The 21,060-nt window shown below is 30.9% G+C and overlaps 1 protein-coding gene across 1 annotated transcript; it reads left to right on the top strand.

The window, feature by feature from the left end:
* The first annotated feature begins 885 nt into the window (after nucleotides 1-885).
* LOC127709964 (aminoacyl tRNA synthase complex-interacting multifunctional protein 2-like) lies at nucleotides 886-16,252 on the top strand. The gene is made up of 4 exons (XM_052215672.1): nucleotides 886-1,040; nucleotides 9,305-9,541; nucleotides 9,951-10,176; nucleotides 15,735-16,252. The coding sequence occupies exons 1-4, from the start codon at nucleotides 954-956 to the stop codon at nucleotides 16,121-16,123; spliced, it is 939 nt and encodes a 312-aa protein (XP_052071632.1). The 5' UTR covers nucleotides 886-953; the 3' UTR covers nucleotides 16,124-16,252.
* Nucleotides 16,253-21,060: the final 4,808 nt, after the last annotated feature.

The raw sequence follows: 21,060 nt of genomic DNA, 5'->3' as shown, positions 1-21,060 counted from the left end.
CTTAACTTATAATGTTATATATAATCATAATATTTGTATTGGTAATTTTATAGAGGAGGCATGCTGTCAAAAATAGTATAATACTTTATATTAATAATCTTTATTTTTTTTTTCAATGCTACATGTTTGTATTGTTTAATGTCTATCGTTTTGTCATTAATATGCCTGTCTGTCTGTCTGTTTGTTTGTTTTGTTTTGGTTTTGTATTGGTTTGTTTATTTAGTAACAATCCTATTGTTTGGATTTTAAACTAATAAAATTCTTATTCTTATTCTTATTCTATTCTTATTCTGTTAATCTAGACGAGAATGCCATTAAAAGATAGAAATCGTACGTGTTAATTGACAGTGCATATTTTTGACAATTTGCTGACCAAATGGTGATCATCGATGCACACCAGTTTCATGCTTCATTTAAGAATTGAATGCTTCTTTTTGTAACTTCATTGGGGTGTAAAAGCGTTGACCGAAGTACATTTTGTATGAAGAGCGGAAGCGCTTCATTCTAAAAATGTGCGCACGGTCAACGCTTTTACAACCCTATGAAGTTACAAAAAGAAGCATTCAATACTTATAATTACATTTTTTAGCTAGTATAATGAAAACACGATTTTTATCAAGTTTTTATTTAATCTACCTGTGCACTTTATTGTGGGACCTCGTGTCATCATGAATGATCAATTTTTATTGTGTAATGAAGTTGATTAAGGAATAACGTGAGATTGCAGTGTAGCCAATCAGAATAACGTATTATAATGAAACATACATCTAATGTAATTATTGAACTTTGAGATTATACTAGTATTTCAGAGAGACTATTGAGTTTCTTTAAAGGGGTGTTTATGTTTATATTTTCTTAAAACCGAATGTGGGTATTAGTCAGACCTATGTTTTCGAGTTCCGTCCCTTTGCTCTTTGACAGATCACACGTGTGGGCCGGCAAACAGTTGAACAATGTACAAAGTAGAGACTTTTTACAATAATGATGAACAAACATCTATTCCCGATGTCATGTACTCTTGTCGAAACTACCATAGCCAGGTTTGTACAATACTGACTGTCCAGATTATTATACATTTACAAGAAGCTTTCTTCTGAAAAAGTGAAAGTACATTTTATCCTTGATTATATATATAATCTATCTGACATTTTCTTGCATCATTTCGGGACCTGGGACCAAAACATATTCGGCACCTCATTTTTTTATCTCTATATTTTCCTGGTATCATTAAAAGTTAAGAAAAATTAATAATGAAAAAATGATAAAACAATATTGAGTAAAAGCCTAGAACATCATAAAATTGTCAACACTTTAGAATTTTGTATACTTTCACAATGTCAGACTAATATAGAAAGTAATATCTTTCATTATGACATTTTTTTAAAAATATTTATAATGATGTAAATGCTAGAGTCTTGAGACAGTTGAGTGCTCAAAAAAGAGATAGAAAAAATACAAAACATTTCCTTCTACTGACCCTTGGAATAGTTACTGTCAAAATATCATGTCCCAGACAAACCCAAATAATAACACAAAATTTCTAAACAGAAGACATGTATTAAATCTAAGAAACCTTAATCAGTATCAGGCCACTGTGTCCACAGAATCAATTGTTAATAATAAAGTCTAAAAGCTTAACAGTGGAATATAATCATAATAGCTTGTCTTGATACCCAACTGTCTTTCTCTGGTGCCATGTCTTTCATCCATGCCAATTTGTGTCGGTGTCGAAGTGTCTAGAATTCAAATCCTGTGATTTCAGTCATCAGGTAAGTCTGTTCTTTTTGTTTTCACTTTCTTGACCAGATTGAACTGGTTTATGGGTCTCTGTGACATTATTAAAATTGCATGCGATAGTCCTCTGCCTGAATTGATTGTAATGAAAGTCATTTTACCGATGTGTTGATTGCTTTTCAGGAGTGGGCATGCTGTCATTGAATAAAATTCGACGAGTACATATTACAACAACTCTTCACTTGTATTTTTGAAGATTATTGATGTAAAATATACATTAATTTGCTTAAAACTATGGAAGAACTAAAGTCAAATCCTCATAAAGGAGCTTTTTAACAGAGTAATCTCTGTTTTAAGATTCCTGTATCTTATTGTAAGAAAACCATCATGATACAAAGTTAAAAGTTCTTGATTTCCAATTATGGGCCTCCGAAAGGGACATTATGAAAACAATACATTCTCATTCAAAACACAAAAACATGAATGGAAATAAAATCAAAATACATAAAAAGTGGATGAGATTACCTTATAATATATATATCATACATAATTATTACATATGATGAGTCTAAATTTCGGTTGACTCTTACCAAAATTTACAATCCCATGGTTAACAAAAGCATTCAAATTGCATTATTTATCTCAAACTAATACACATGTCAAAACATGACCTCTAGGATTTTAAATAGACTGAAGAGTTCATCTGACAATACAAGTGTAGTTAAATTTCCTTTTTTCCAGGAGTGTTTACCTAAGATTATCTTCTATCACCATGATAAATAATTAGTGATACATTGTTAATGTTTATGTAAAATTATTCAAAATGTTTTAAAAACAATTAACCGTAATCATACATTAATGAGCATGGTTGTGCATAAAGTAGGGATAAAGACTTAGTGATCAACTCAAAACTAGTTAATCAACATCTTTAATCTTTTTGTATTTTCCCTTGCAGAAAAAGATTGAAATAAAATAAAATGAAATGAAATCTAAATTTTCCAAATATACTTGAACGAACAATTTTGTCAATTTTAGATCACACTAAGATCGATTGGAAATTACTTTCTCGGCTAAAAACCACAGGAAAATATTGTAACTGTACAAAGAAATAAATAAGAGTTGAAAAATCATATGATTTTATTATAATAATAAAAGACCATTACATACAGATCCGATAAACTGATTTCAGAATAGAATGTCGATCCCCTGCCCATATTGATGATATTCATCTGGTTTTTTTTTAGCCTTACCAAGCTAAGCAAGAGTGTTGTCCCTTGGTCTGTCAAACTTCTGCTGGTATTTGTTTGAGTTGAACTATGGGTATCTTGAAAAATTTCTCTAGTCCGGCTGACTTTGAGTCCACTGTATTATTTAATTAGTTACTGTAAATTCAGAAATGATTGTTTGCATTTATTATTGTTGATTTTTAGAAAAATGAACAAAAATGCAAGTTTAATTATTGCAATTTTAAGAAAAGCTACATACAAATATAGGTATCAGATATCAGAATGAGAGATCTGATTATTGCAAAACTCCAGCAGTTGCATTATTCACATTATTAAAAACTTAGCAATAATTTCTGAAATTACAGTATTTCAGAATAGGTAAAAAAATAGATATGACAGGCATTTCACACTCCTTCAATTGGTTATATATTTTTTAAAAACTTAATTCATTGTCCAAAAAACTATTGTTCAACTTTGAAAAGTATAAGAATCTGCTATTTTCTAGGTTGTCACAAGTTTGATATTGAATTCAGAAAATAAAAATCTTTTTTTCTTACATATTGTATTATTAGAATTTTTATTTCTTTCATTATGAAATATATTATATGGCACTGATTTATATGGTTGGAAAGTGATAGAACTCAATACGGTAGTTCATACGTATCTATTAGTCACATTTCTCTTCTGGTGTATTTAGGATAGCCTTAAATGTTTAAATGTAAAGTTTTTTAAGTACAGATTAGCATAGTAGTTTTTTTTTGTAAATCAATTTAGAAAATTGACTTGTTTTTAATGACTATGCTAAAAGGTCATGGGGAGAACAATGATATAATTCATATGACATTACCCTAATTTTCATGCTCCAGTGTTTATATAAAAATGAAATCCTGATTTCGTCTTAAATGCATCACAAGTTTCTCAATAAGGATTTTTAAAGAGGAGTCCAGGGACTCGTCATTTTAGGCCATTGCGAGTCATAAACTTTTGTCATAAAATGATGATATTTGAGCTAATTTAATACAACATTTTACAATCTTGATGCATCTTTGGACTCACCAGTTTTGAAAATGATGAGTCCAGACAGATTTTCCATGAGGACTCATGGACTCACCTTAGTGAGAACCTTGGCATCATTAAGTATGTCAGGTGAACAATGTAATGCATGGAATTGTTGTGAACCTGTGTGAAATATTTCAATGTGAGGTTTAAGTGTTATGTTACAGAAATTATGCATGATATGTAAACAATATTTTGATAAATGATTAAGATATACTATAAATGATGTGCATATGTCATACACAAATGTGTCAGTTGACCCTGCCATCCATCATGTTCAAAGTTCATTTAGCTTTTAGATATTAAAATATTGTAGACATTATAATGCCAATTTAGTTTATGTTTGAATACATGTATTTGCAAAATAAGGGGAAGAAAGGGGTTACATTACACACACTCTGTCAGGAATTTTCAGTGACTTGGTGTTTAAGTCTGAAAAATCACTCATAGACTGTATTAGATATATATGACCTGGTCATATACCACAGTGCTGCTTAACTTCCATATGCCAGCAATAACCCTGTTTCAGAGTGAGTCCCTTAACGCCAGCGAGATATAGATTTTTACTTAACAATCTTTTGTGTACTGTATTATTTCATTGACAGATAAAACAAATTTCAACCACATTTGTACCATACACCATACATTTAATGGTACATGTGTTTTTATGTCCAATCTAAGGCATTAAATTGCACCCTATAGCTATTATTCAATTCAAACACAGAAAATTTTATATTTGCATGAACTTTTAAAATGTATCCACTCATTATATAATATATCTGTTGCTCATTATATCAACATAATGATCAAGATCGAGTTGCAGCTCAAGTTCTTTTCTTCTGACTGATCATCTGGTCAAAAATTCTGCCATTTCTTAAAGCGGTATTAGATGCCAAATTTATGAGATTTTTGAGAGAAATTACTGCATTAAGAAAGATTAGTTGATAAGTCAAGTGCAGTGTAATATAAATATGTGTACTATTCAATTCCAATGTTTGACAAGAAATTAGGTAAAAATCTTCATATAATTATCAGACACACCAGTATAAAAATAATTTGAATTTATGTATGAAAAGTTTTATCATAAAGACATGGAAGGACATTCAGCTAACAGTTTGTTTTTATAATTGTTAGAATGGCTTTAAATTTTTTTTTATCAAAGTAAGTTGAAAATATACTTGTTAGATGAGTTAAGATTCTGTGAATCACTGAAAAATATTTTGAATGCATAATATGAAAGGGAGATAACTTGGCTCTTCCTTTACATTGCCAGTAAAAAAATCATTCATTTTGCTAAAATATTAATTTCCTTCTATCATGTCTATATCATATATTTAATAATTACAGTCATGATAGTAGAAAAATTATTCAGTAACAAATATGCAATAACCTTTTTTTGCTAGAAAACAAAACAATAACTTATTGCTCTATAAAACAATATTTAGAACAAATAAATTAATTATTTGATATAAATGTTATAATGTTTTCATGTAAATGTCAAACTCTGTTTTTTCATTACACTACTGTGCATACTAAATACCTGATTGATTTTTCCAAACCTATTATGAAACATTACTTGGATGATAAGAATGTTTTCATTACACTCCACACTGTCTCGCTCCATTTGGAGTCCATACGATTCCCTCTGTATTTGTTTGTTACCTTGATTTGTCTGTTCCTAAATGATTTAGGAGATTTGAACATCAGTAAACTACTAACACCTTAACTTATACTAAACACCAACCTTTCTCCAGCAACTTTGAAATAATTAATTAAAACTGCAACTTGAAAGTGTTATGTTGTTTTGGTGTTGTGAAACTGCAAAACCCCTTTTATAAGCACAGTGAAAATTGTATAGACATTTTTGAGTGAATGGATAGATCTGCTTTTCATTAAGTTTCTAGTTTCCAAAGCAATTTTTGTAACCTCTTCCAGACTAAAAATATGTGGTAAATTTTTCTAATCAAATATTGATAAATGTTGTGTAAATGTTGTGATTTATAATATTATTTAATCAGTTAAAGAAACTAGGTTCTCCAATAAAAGAACATAATTATCAGAAAATTAACTTGGTGACCAGAAGACAAATTGGTTTATCATAAATATTGTTTTTAAGTCAGACTGTCTAAGAAGAAACGTTTCTTCACAAAAAAATTGATAATTTAAAAGATTTTCGTATAAAAGTTGCATATATATTTTCTTATAATCAATTTTGTCCTTGCTATCTCCCAGAAAAAAGAAAATAAAGTAAATAAAAACATTACAAAAGCTGTTTGATTATTGCCCCTGCTTAGATACAAATACTGTCAGCTTATATCAGAGAGTTTCTAAATGCACTTTAAAAAAAACAACTTTTAAAGTAATATAGTTAAATTAAAATTCCTGGAATTAAAGAATTACAAGGATCTTTTATATTGAAGTTTATATCTCCGAAAAAACTTTTTATATGTTTTAGCACCATTATGACTGATTAGATTGTAGCAAGTAATTTGTAGCTGACACATTATTTAGTAACTGTAATCATTGCATTGCAGTGCATGAAGCAAGAATTTATAATTAATGCTGTTAGCACAACATCTTCAGGGAGATGTGTGTATTGTTATTAAACGTGTAGATAATATGGGAAATACACTTGATTTCTGTAAAAATAAAAAGGAAGTTGAAAAGAATACAGAGAAAGAAAATACTGTACTAACAAATGTAGGTTCAAGCAAATTTAGTGTTTTAAATGTAATTTAATAACTTGTTTGTGTGTATTGTGTCTCATGCAGTGTATGTATTAGATACACCTTGAGGGTGTTAGCCCTAATGGGTGTATCTAATTTACACCAAGATATAACTGTCAATGCAGAATGATAGTTTTCAATAATTTAGTGATTTGACCATATGTTATTGAAAAGTATGATAAATGCAGGGTATTAAATTTCATTTAACGACATCTTGGTGTAAGTATAAATGTGTATATTTGTAAGGTTTGTCCTTTCACAACACCATTTTGCTAAAATGTTGTACATTATTCAGTTTGAATTCTTCCCTACAAACTGATGAACTAGTTAAACATTTTAGCTTATGGCCCAAGTTAGAAACAATTGCAATGTAAATAAAATCAGGGTAGGCTGCTTTTAAGGAACACTCTCAACATTTTCATGATTAGAATTCTATTAGTTTGGAAATTATGGTGGCATTACAGAATATGAATAATAGAGGAGGTGGGGTTTACGTCAATGAGACTGTAACCTAACGACACAAAATACTTTGACACCTCTAGAGATCAGCATACTGTCTTCAACAAAAGATATGTGTCAATAAAATATGTCTAGCTCTAAATTGTTCTTTGTCTGAAAAAAAAAAAGGTTAATATATTTAACAGACTATCTATCAATGAACTACCATAAATTTGAAATTCCCTCATTGATGAAAATATTAACATATGAATAGAAAAAAACACTGTCAAGGGTCCTCAAAATCGATGATGTTGGACATTGCTAAAGTATTACACTTATTAAAATGTTATATACTCTCTAATTTCTATATAAGAAATAGTGAAAAATAAAATGTTCAAAATGTCTAATTATTGAAAAGTTTTGTAAATAAAAATGGAGGTAAAATTATTTCTTATCTTGCAGTTCATGTAAGGATATATATATTCCTACAGGTGTGGTTTATTAAACTAGTCAAAGGAAAAGGAAAGGTGACTTCTGAAAATATTTTGTTATACAATTGATAATTTCTGAATAGCACTTTTCACAAAATTACCATATGTATTGATGATCAGTTTGTTTTACACAATTCAAATGGGCATGTACAATACACACATATTTATTTAAATGACATGATTAAACGGTACAGTCAAATGATGAAAAAGACATTACTGAAGTGAATTTTATGGAACAGTTATTTTCCAAATGTCTTTTTTCATACAACACTAAGCATGGTAAGTTTGATATAGCTATAGATTATTCTTGAAAGTCTGATAAATCTGCACGAAAGAAAAGTTGTATTTTTTTGCATGCAGTAAATTACAATTTTGTACATGTACTCATCTCATTAGTATCATTGCTCAACCTTTTGCACGGTCTAAAGTGCAAATTCAAAGGTTTCTATTTTGATTTTTATTGCGTGAAAAGTGAATTGTAATTCAAAACAGCTGATATTTACTGTTTTATTTACTAAGTGCACTGCAGTTTATTTAAATGAAAGGCCAAGGTTTTATGCCTGATAGTCATAATTCAAATTTAGCTAAATTGACTAAAATTGTAGATAAATGTTACTAATTGTAATATAACATGGCAACAGTCATCTTTTAATTGTTCAAGCATCTAAATTATGAAAATACATTGTATGATAGCATGACCAACTTCAAGAACATTTTATTATTTTAGTTGAAGTTTTCAAGAAATTCATGTTTTGTGTAAACAGGGTTGCATCATGCATGTACATTGTTCAATTAAGCATGATTAATACTTATGGCCTTTTTCATATCGGCATAGTTCTCTTGGCCCATATCAGACTCCTGGCTGGCACCATTGGCTGAAATGAGAGTCTGGATAATAACCTGGTCGTTATGGAAAAGGCCATTTATCAATCTATATTAAATCAATATTAGGTTTTTGGGTAAAGATTGCATGAAATGCAATCAAAACCCTATGGTACTGACTTGATATCTATATCTTCCAAGGTTGATCACTACCTTTGATAGTTCAAACAAAATAGTGGAGTGAAGTGATCATTATTTAGATCCTATCCAGTCAATGTCATGCAATTTATTAATGATATGTTATACTTTGATATTTAAGCTACAATACATGTATGATGTGTATTTGAACTACAATACTTGTCAAGAAAACATTTTTTTATTAAAAATTATATAAGTATGCATGGTGTATGAATGTGTTATAAAAATAGGTTCAACTACAAATGTACAATCATGAACAAAGGAAGATAACTCCAACTCAAATTTTTAACTTGCCTACCCTGTAGCATATAAAAATTCACCAAATTGCAAAATGAAAGCAATCTTTACCCTTCAGTGCTCACAAGCACTTTGATTTCAATATTTTAAATAATGTTAAATTGTTTTGCATATTTTGTATGTGTAACATGATTATAACTTACCATTTTGCATATTGGTTAGACAAATTGTCTGGTAAACACTATTTATAAAAAAATGACTTGCAACAAATATTTGGAAAGCACTTGAAAGAAATCATAGTAAGGATTACTAATAACACGAATAATGCAAATCATATAAGTCTAAGAATTTTATAAAAAATAAAATTTATTTTTAGGATGATGAGATACCAAGTGCAGAATCTGATCCATTAGCAGCCTTGGAAAGAAAACAGAACGAAATTTTCAGCAGGTTACAGTGCCTAAGAGATACAGTAAAACAACTGAGTTACAAATACACAATGTCCACAGATATGACATCATCAAAAACTGCTGTGACATCATCAAAATCTGTGCAGGGTACATCATCAGACCAATCCAGTGTACCATTGTTTTCACAGCAAAAACTTAATCTGGTATGAAGACATCATAACAAGAATGTCTATTTTATCTGTTATATACATTCATGGAAAACAATCTTTATCTTTTAATGAATAGAATATCTTAACTGATGGTGCATGTATCTGTACTTTCACCCCCTACAACAATGAAATCGAATATCCACTGAAAAACATTTATCCTAAGTCCACAAAAATAAATAAATTCAAAGTAGGCAATGCTGGTTTGATCAACTTTTAGGCGATTGATAAATGCACTGTTATTCAGTCCTTCATCACACTGGATTTCAAATGCTTTTCTTTTTCCTGGCATATTTAAGTACATTTTTAGACTTGTCATTGTCATTGTCTGTATCTACAAGATAGTTTAAGAGTGCAATAGTATTATATTTCACTATTGGAAGTTCTGATTAAATATGAATTTCAGGGAGATGTTATCCATGACTTAGTAGTGAGTGCTGACCCAGACAGTCCACCTTTGTCTCTACTCGTCCTGTATAAAGTGGCTAGTGAAATGTTTAAAGTGTTTGCCACATCCTATGTCCACTCCAGTGTTGTTAGTATGCCACAGAATCTACGAGAAGTCTTTCAGAATGGTGGCTGCACAAATAGAGATGGAAATGAAATTGCTTTTACTCTTTTGTGGAAGAAAGGTAAATATCTGTTATTTACACACATATGTCAGATATTTGCAGATTGGAAGTATTTTTTGTGGAATGTAGTACCAAAGGCTGTTCTAATTAAAATGAAGTTATGGAAACTAAATGATAATTAACCATTGCAATTTTCTAGAATCAAACAACAAGATATTATTTTTGAAGTACTATTGCAACAATCATTTGACTTTGGCAAACTTTAAAGCATATTTTGAAGTTAAAAGAGGGAGAATTGAATGCTCGTATAAATAAGACTTGTTCATGTGCTTATCTCTAGTAAGAAACCTCAATAGTGGTTTTTGTCTCGCCTTGACGGAGTCAATAAGCGAGACATAGGTATGCAGTTTCCGGCGGCAGCGTCGGTGGCAGCGGCGTCAACAATGTATTAGTTTATGATTAGGTCTAGTTCATGGTGAACCACTAGTGGTAGGTCAATGATATTTGGTATGCAGTTGTATTAGCATTGGCACATTTCAATACCATGGAGATTATTTGGCCCCGCCCCCCTCAGTCAAGGTCTATTGACTTTGAAACTTTGCTTAGTTTACATGTATTAGTTTGTGATTAGGTCAGTTTATGGGGAACCACTAGTGGTAGGTCAGTGATATTTGGTATGCACTTGTATTAGCATTGGCACATGTCATTACCATGGAGATTATTTGGCCCGCCCCCTCAGTCAAGGTCTATTGACTTTGAAACTTTGCTTAGTTTACATGTATTAGTTTGTGATTAGGTCAGTTTATGGGGAACCACTAGTGATAGGTCAATGATATTTGGTATGCAGTTGTATAAGCATTGGCATATCTCATTTCCATGGAGATTATTTGGCCCCGCCCCCTCATTCAAGGTCTATTGACTTTGAAACTTTTGCTTAGTTTTCATGTATTAGTTTGTGATAAGGTCAGTTTAAGATGAACCACTCATGTAAAGTCAATGATATTTGGTATGCAAATGTACTGGCATTTGCAAGTTTCATTTCCATGGAGATTATATAACCCCACCCCCTAATTATGGTTCATTAACTTTGAAACTTTTACATAGTTTACAAGTTAATGTTTGTGTTTAGGTTTGTTTAAAGGGAACGACTTGCGAAAAGATAATGGTATTTCGTTTGCAGTTGTATTAACATTGGCACATCTCATTTCCATGGAGATTGTTTAGCCCTGTACCTTCAGTCATGGTTCATTGACTTTGAATACTTGCATAACTTACATGTTAAAGTATTGCTATTTTAATTTCAACATTTGCATTATCAAAATAACAAATAGGCGAGACATATCTCTGTGTTAACAGTTCATCTTTGGTTATGTACATGTATTTTCGTCCGCTAGGGAATTTATCATTGATGGTAGAATTTTATTTATAATATATATACTACCAAGACCCTGCAAAAAATACTGTCTGTCATGAACTGCAGGTCAAGTTTGATTTTTACTGCTGCATCAACTACCTTTCAAAATATGTGCGCTTTGAACTACTGTGGATTCATTATTATTCGTTGGATACCAATTTTCGTGGATTTCGTGGGTAAAGGTGAACCACGACATTAAATGTTCAAGGAATAAAATTTTTTCTATAGGCTTGTATGCAAACTTCGGCAAAACCATGAAATTAGATACCCACGAATATGTAAGTTTTCCTTAATCCACGAAAATTTGTACCCACGAAAATAAGTGAATCCACAGTATCTCAAAATAGAAAAAAACACATTCTGTATGATATGTTTTCTTGATAGTAGGACCTTGGAACCATACAACATTTCTACCTAGCATAAAAGGAAGATCAAGAATATTTTTTTACTACTGCCTCAATAATTTCCAATTTAGGCTCCTTTAATTATTGAAAAATGGTAAAAACTGTTTTCAGATTGTAACTTTATTTTGCTTCAGAATTAAATTTTATACAGCTTTGTTACATTCCTTCAGCTACCAACCAACTACATTGGTGTAAACGTATGTCAAGTTTTGTTTTCACAATTACTGTTCCAGAGCTATACCCCTTGAATTGTTTCCAAATAAGAAAAACAATTTTTAGATTATAAATTACTTTGGCTTATGCATGTTATGATTAGGACCTTTAAACTTCAACCATACATGTATCTATGTACTACAAAAATGAAAATGCAGGTCATGTTGCATTTTCACTGCCTTTTGAGAATTTCTATCTCAACTTGATAAAGAACTATTTCTGGATGGTACATGTAATTTAAGTTTGCTTTGAATAAGAACATACTAATTTTGTTATTAGCTTTGTACCTACTATGAAGTGTATGTCAAGGTTCACTATTGCTGCAATATCCATTCAAGAGTAATGCCTCTTGAGTTGTTTAAAAAATTACTTCTGTATGATGATGAATTTTGTAGATTTTTGTCAGATCCTTGTAAGTAAAGACTGGACATAGGATCTGTAATTATTATACCCCCGCTTTAAAAAAGGGGGGGTATACTGTTTTACCTCTGTCTGTCCTTCTGTCAGTCCATCCTTCAGTCCGTCCATCCCATGAATATTTTCGTCGCATTTTTCTCAGGAACTACTCTACAAGGATTTCTGAAATTTGGTTTCAGGGTTTATATAAGTAAGTTACACCCTGTGATGCATTTTCAGATTCATCACTCAACAACTTCCTGTTTACCCAACACTTGTATTATTTTACACATGATAGCCAAGTTGAAAATTTTCGTCACATTTTTCTCAGGAACTACTCGACAAGGATTTCTGAAATTTGGTTTCAGGGTTTATATAAGTAAGTTACATCGTGTGATGCGTTTTCAGATTCATCACTTAACAACTTCCTGTTTACCCAACACTTGTATTATTTTACACATGATAGCTAAGTTGAACATTTTCGTCACATTTTTCTCAGGAACTACTTGACAAGGATTTCTGAAATTTGGTTTCAGGGTTCATATAAGTAAGTTACACTGTGTGATGCGTTTTCAGATTCATCACTCAACAACTTCCTGTTTACCGAACACGTGTATTATTTTACACATGATAGCCAAGTTGAAATTTTCTTCACATTTTTCTCAGGAACTACTTGACAAGGATTTCTGAAATTTGGTTTCAGGGTTTATATAAGTAATTTACACTGTGTGATGCGTTTTCAGATTCATCACTCAACAACTTCCTGTTTACCGAAATATTACGGCGGGGGTATCATCAGTGAGCAGTAGCTCACAGTTTTACTTGTTCAATCTGATTGTTATTAAAGAATCACTTACACTGAACTTTAAATGAAATTACATGATCATTGAAATGAAGCAGTAGCATAACTACAAAATATATGTATTATTAGCTCACCTTTTCAAAGGAATTGTGAGCTTTTGCCATCACTTGGCTTCGTCGTCGTCCGTTGTCGTCGTCCGTCCGGTGTAAACTATTTCAAACATCTTTTCTGAAACTACTGAACAAATCCCCTCCAAACTTGAGCTGAATGATCCTTAGGGTATCTAGAATAAAGTGTGTGTTTAATTTTCTGTTTCGTCAAAAAACATGGCCGCCATGGCTAAAAATAGAACATAGGGGTAAAATGCAGTTTTTGGCTTATATCTCAAAAACTAAAGCATTTAGAGCAAATCTGACACGGGGTTAAACTGTTTATTAGGTCAAATTCTATCAGACCTTAAATTTCCAGATGAATCTAACAACCCATTGTTGGGTTGCTGCCACTAAATTGGTAATTTTAAGGAAATTTTGCAGTTTTTGGTTATCTTGAATATTATTATGGACAAAGATAGACTGTAAACCACAAAAATGTTCAGCAAAGTAAGATCTACAAATAAGTTTATATGACCAAAATTGTCAATTGACCCCTTAAGGAGTTATTGCCCTTTAAAGACAATTTTACACAATTTGTTTATCATGTTTTCTAACTTTAAAAAATCTTCTCCTCTGAAACTACTGAACCAAATTAAACCAAACTTAAGCTGAATGATTCTTAGGTTATCTAGAATAAAGTTTGTGTTTTATTTTTTGTTTTCTCAGAAAACATGGCCGCCATGGCTAAAAATAGAACATAGGGTAAAATGCAGTTTTTGACATATCTCAAAAACTAAAGCATTTAGAGCAAATCAGACAAGAAGTTAAAGTATTTATTAGGTCAAGGTCTACCTGCCCTGAAATTATCAGCCAAATCAGGTATCTGATTTTTGTCGAGCCTGCAACTTTTGTCGCAAAAGCAAGACATAGCGATTCTACATTCCGTCGACGTCGGCGGCGTCCACAAATATTCACTCTGTGGTTAAAGTTTTTGAAATTTTAATAACTTTCTTAAACTATCCTGGATTTCTACCAAACTTTGACAGAAGCTTGTTTGTGATCATAAGATAGTATCCAGAAGTAAATTTTGTAAAAAAAAAAATCCTGTTTATCCGTATTTTACTTATAAATGGACTTAGTTTTTCTGCCAGTTAACATTACATTCACTCTGTGGTTAAAGTTTATAAATTTTAATAACTTTCTTAAACTATCCTGGATTTGTACCAAACTTGGACAGAAGCTTGTTTATGATCAAAAGCTAGTATTTTGAAGTAAATTTTGTAAACTGTTTATCCGTATATTACTTATAAATGGACTTAGTTTTTCTATAACACACAATTTTCTTATTTGCACATATATTCTACTTTTTTAGTTGCATCAATTATTTTGAACAAAATTTTATAATTGCATCTTCTATTTACATGTATTTTTATCGATGAATTAAGGGATAAATCATCAAGCAATGTAAAAATTATCTTCTTTATCATTTGTTCATTCAATAAATTTATGTTTCAACTCTTTTATAAATCTATGGATTTGATTGCATACTGTATTCATTTTTTACAAGCATAACTTTTTTCATACATTTCAAAAGTTTTATTTCATTAACTGTAAATCTATTATGTGCATTCCCCTATCACACTGAAAACATAGACAACCTCAAAAGTAGGCTAGACATTCGGTTCTGCGGTACCCTTACAAATTTTTAGGTTATTGCCCCTGAATTGATGATTTTAAGGAAATTTTGCAGTTTTCGGTTATTATCTTGAATATCATTATAGATTAAGATAAACTGTAAACAGCAAAAATGTTTAGCAAAGTAAGATCTACAAATAAGTTTATATGACCAAAATTGTCAATTGACCCATTAAGGAGTAATTGCCCTTTAAAGACAATTTTTCACAATTTGTTCATCTAGTTTGCTTACTTTAAAAAATCTTCTCCTTTGAAACTGCTGAATCAATTTCAGCCAAACTTGGGCTGAATGAATTTCAGAGTATCTAGTATAAATTTTGTATTTTATTTGCTTGTATGCCAAGAAACATAGCCACTATGGCTAAGATGGAACATGGGGGTAAAATGCATTTTTTTTGCTTTTGAAGAAAATATGGCAGATACAAAGAACATTTAAATGGCATTTTAAAGCCAATCATTAATACATATTGAAAAGCAAAAATAATCATTGATGAAAGATTTAAGCAAAAAATTACAGGTGAGAGATTCAGGCTCTTAAGAGCCTCTTGTTCTATTTTATATTGATTAAACAATATATTATATTCGCATTTATATGTTTGCAGTTCAGAATGGTCCAACTTTAATGGTAAATCCCCACAAGCAAACAGTTATAGAAGGAGAATCTAATATTGCTCGATATATACAGAGACTTATAAATCCAGATTTTGACAAATGTGTTGTGGGAGCTACCAGGATTGATGAATGGCTAGATCTGGCAGAGCAGTACATTAGAGGAAATAAAAAAGAAAACGCTGCAGTTTTGAAATCTTTAAATTCCAAATTAGGATCTGCTGATTGGTTAGTAGGAAATACATTGTCATTGGCTGACATTGTCATGTGGTCTGTCATCAACCAATCCAAAGGCCAGAAAGATTCTCCATCAAATGTTAAGAACTGGTTACAACGATGTGATAGAAATCCTTTCTTTGATTTGGCAAATGGTGCATTGTGATATTTAAATGTAGAAATAAATTATGATTCTTCTTAGAAAACTTTGCCAGTCATGAAATGACACCTCAAAATGTTTTTATTTGCATTGATTGATGGTGAAAAAATATGAAATAAATTATTTATTCATTTATTCTTTTCTAGTTTTTATACGCCCGTTTACGGGACGTATTATGGTATACCGTTGTTTGAATGTGTGAAGGTATATACTAGGAATGGTTATTTTTTCAAAACTAAGTATTGATATACTTGCAGAGTTAACTGAGCATGCTGAGTAATACTTGAGTGTAAGCTTGGATTTAAAAGATTTATTTCAGTAAAGTTTGTAAGAATGATATTTATGTGTTGCAACTTTTCCATAGTTAATCAACTTACATGTCTAGCAATAAGACTTTTGTAGAGAAGACTTCTGTTTTGATCTACAGGATGTATAAATATGCAGTCACATCTGGTCTTATTTTGGACTTTTTATGGAAAGCTTAAGCTTTTTATAGGATAATGTCCAGGTTTATGCATATAAAGAACCCAAAACAATAACTATTTTAGATGAGTTGGTATGTGGCTTTTAAAGTTTTTGTGGGAGTGAACTTCTGGCTTGGGTAATATCCCTTTGCATTTGAATCCAAGCTATTTGCCTTTAACCCTTTCATTCAATTTAAGCTTATTTTTAGCTTGAATATACATGATATATTTACAACTTGATTTTTGTCGAGCCTTCGACTTTAGTCGAAAAAGCGAGACATAGCGATCCTACATTCCGTCGGCGGCGTCCACAAATATTCACTATGTGGTTAAAGTTTTTGAAATTTTAATAACTTTCTTAAACTATCCTGGATTTCTACCAAACTTGGGCAGAAGCTTGTTTATGATCATAAGATAGTATCCAGAAATTCCATTTTTTCCGTATTTTACTTATAAATGGACTTAGTTTTTCTGCCGGGAAATATTACATTCACTCTGTGGTTAAAGTTTTTAAAATTTTAATAACTTTCTTAAACTATCCTGGGTTTGTACCACACTTGGACAGAAGCTTGTTTATGATCAAAAGCTAGTATCTAGAAGTAAATTTTGTAAAAATAAAATTCCATTTTTTCCGTATTTTACTTTTAAATGGACTTAAATTTTCTGCCAGGAAACAACACATTCACTCTGTGGTTAAAGTTTTTAGAATTTTAATAACTTTCTTATACTATTTTGGATTTGTACCAAACTTGGACAGAAGCTTGTTTATGATCAAAAGCTAGTATCTAGAAGGAAATTTTGTAAAAAAAAAAAAATCCATTTTTTCCGTATTTTACTTTTAAATGGACTTAGATTTTCTGCCAGGAAACAACATATTCACTCTGTGGTTGAAGTTTTTTACAAATTTTAATAACTTTCTTATACTATTTTGGATTTGTACCAAACTTGGACAGAAGCTTGTTTATGATCAAATGCTAGTATCTAGAAGGAATTTTTTTTTTCTTCCAGTTAACATTACATTCAGTCTGCAGTTAAAGTTTTTAAACATTTATTAGATTCATAAACTATCCTGGATTTTTACCAAACTTGGACAGAAGCTTCTTACAATCAAAAGATAGTATCAAGAGGAATATTTTTATTGATTTACTTCTTCATTTTTGTTGAGCCTGCAATTAACAGAAAAAGTAGGCGAGAACCCTTACGAATTTTTATTTAGTGGTAAACTTTCAATCTCCCAAGTGGTTAAAACAATCAAACAAGAAAAAAACAAATTTTTAACATCATTTTATGATCATATTATGTCAATTCCAAAATCTTTAATATTGATTTTCAATTTGTTCTGATAACATGATTATTATATTAATAGCTACATGTATCGTAAGTATAAAAACTTAAAAGATGATTTAATTGATCAATTTTGTTTATATTTTTAGTTTGCCATGTTATGACAGTATTCTTTATTTTTTTTATTAAATATATATATATATATATTTATAGATAGAGAAAAGACTATTCTGAAAAGGATATTTATTATTATTATTTAAGATTGAACATTTTGTACTAATCTTTTGTACACTTCCTGAACATGTTTGGACATTGTTTTTTTAAATTCCCAGAAATTTTTAGAATGAAAAATAAAAAAAAAAGATTGATAGAAATTTGAATATAATGATCAATTGTAACTAAGTTATTTTTACATTTACTAAAGAATGTTATAATTTATACACATTTATGTTTCACTTGTGGAATAAAAGTTGTGTGAATGAATAGTGGGGATTTGTAGATGGCAAATGCAGTTATAATGGAGAATCGGATGAAAAAAATAGACGAAACAAAGTCTGGCATACCAAATTTTAAGTCTGCAATCCTTGATGTGTTTTTTATGTCCCCGCCGTAGCGTACGTCCCAAAATTGGTTTCCTTCTCTAACTTGAGTTTGCCTCAACCAAATGTTGTGAAACTTATACACAATGCTTATTACCATAAAACACAACACAGATCAAGTTTGAATTTTGGTGGCGTCACTTTAACCATTCTAGAGTTATGCCCCTTTATAAATGGAAAAATTGCAAAATTTTTAGTTTACATTCTCTAACTTAAGTTTGGCTCAACCAAATGTTATGAAACTTATACACAAAGCTTATTACCACAAAACATAGATCAAGGTTGAATTTTGGTGGCGTCACTTTAACCGTTCTAGAGTTATGCCCCTTTATAAATGGAAAAATTGCAAAATTTTTGTTTTCTTCTAAATATCAAGTAATTTTTAAAATTGGAGTTATCTTCCTTTGTCCATCATTATAGTTGAATCAACTACAATCAATGCTTTATACAATGCAATGTTTAATTTTGACTTCCACAGATCAAGTTGAATTTGGGTAGTGTCACTTTAACCATTATTGAGTTATGCCCCTTTATAAATCGAAAGATTGCAAAATTTTTAGTTTCCATTCTGTAACTTAAGTTTGCCCCAACCAAACATTATGAAACCTATACACAATATTCATTACCACAAAACTAAGATCAAGTACAAATTTTTTGTTTCCGTTTTCTAACTTTAGTTTGCCTCAACCAAATGTTATGAAACTTATACACAATGCTTATTACTACATAATACAGATTAAGTACGAAATTTGGTGGCGACACTTTTACCATTCTTGGGTTATGTCCCTTTATAAACATAAAAATTGCTGAATTTTTCGTTTCTGTTCTCTAACTTTAGTTTGTCTCAACCAAATGTTATAAAACTTATTCACAACCAATCTAGAGTTATGCGTGTTTACAAATAGAAAAATTGCTGAATTTTTAGTTTCTGTCTTCTACTTAAGTTAGCCTCAACCAAATGTTATGAGACTTACACACAATGATTATTACCACAAAACTCAGATCAAGTTCAAATTTGGGTTGCGTCACTTTTACCGTTCTTCAGTTATGTCCCTTTATAACTATATGATATGCAAGCGGGGGCATCATCTGTGTCCACATGTGTACACTATCCACATTTATTTTATTACAGTTTACAGAAAATCAAAGTCAAAAAAAGATCATTTTAGTCTTGCTTCAAACTATAGAATGGAAGAATTGATGTTTATCTGGAAAATAACCAGATGCAATATCAACAGAAACCTTTTTGTAAAGAAAGTTTACTTTTTGAAAATTTATTATCTATAAGCTTTTGTATAAAAATTTAAAAGCAATTTAAAAAAGGTTACTCAAACATTTGCATCTGAAATATCTGTAGGCATAACACGTGTATCTCGAATACCAGTAAGCGTGACTCGTGTATATCTGAAATATCAGAAAGCATCATGCATCTGGAACATCAGAAAGTGTCACAAATGTGTCTTGAATATCAGTAAACATAACACATGTACCTTGAATATCAATAAGCATGGCACATGTATCTGGAATATGAGTAAGCATGTGTACTGTAAATTCAGAAATTGATGTAATTATGCTTTTTTTTTTATTATTGAGAATCACTGAATACTGCTAAAAATATGAGATTTAATTAATTCGATTGCACAAATTTTGTGAAGAACAGTCACTACTGAAACTAGATATCATTGAGATGGGAGCCATCTCTGTGGGCCCGGCTGTGCATAATGTGTGGTAAATAATTTGTATCTTTATCATCATGATCATTGGACATGGGGTTGTCAACTGAAACCAAAGTTTTTGACCTTGACCTTTGACCTAGGAAGTTATACATACATTATGACACACCCTCTGTTGTTGGTTTATATACATGTCAAGTATAAACTTTGAAATCATAACGGTTCTCAAGATATAGAGCGGACACGATCTTTACCATAGGACATGGGGTTGTCAACTAAAACCAAAGTTTTTGACCTTGACCTTTGACCTAGGAAGTTGTACATACATTATGACACACCCTCTGGTGTTGGTTAATATACATGTCAAGTATAAACTTTTAAATCAACGGTTCTCAAGATATAGAGAGGACACGATCTTTACCATAGGACATGGGGTTGTCAACTAAAACCAAAGTTTTTGACCTTGACCTTTGACCTAGGAAGTTGTACATACATTATGACACATCCTCTTGTCAAGTATAAACTTTGAAATCATAACGGTTCTCTAGATATACAGCGGACATAATTTGTTATGGACGGACGGACGGACAGACTGATCACTATAGGGCGTCCGCCATTCGGCCAATTGGCACTAAAGCAAAGCACCGTTAAAAAACCGCTTTGACAGCTTCTTTTCAGAGTTAAAATTAAGGGTCGCATACTTTGTTATTTATTACTGTATAAGATTTAAAATCTGATTTATGTATGAATGATTTTTAGCGAAACATTTTATAATCGAAAAGTTGAATATATACAATTTGATAAAAAAAAAAATAGCAACAGGAAGTTAATAAAAGGATTGAGAAAAAATAGCTTGACTTTCATTTTAATCAACATCTCCGATAGCGCGGTGGGTGATTAAAGGTTGTCCTGCGAGAGACTGC

This window comes from Mytilus californianus, unplaced genomic scaffold (assembly GCF_021869535.1).
Source record: "Mytilus californianus isolate M0D057914Y unplaced genomic scaffold, xbMytCali1.0.p SCAF_7, whole genome shotgun sequence".
Taxonomy (NCBI): domain Eukaryota; kingdom Metazoa; phylum Mollusca; class Bivalvia; order Mytilida; family Mytilidae; genus Mytilus; species Mytilus californianus.
This window is presented reverse-complemented; position numbering and strand designations above follow the sequence as displayed.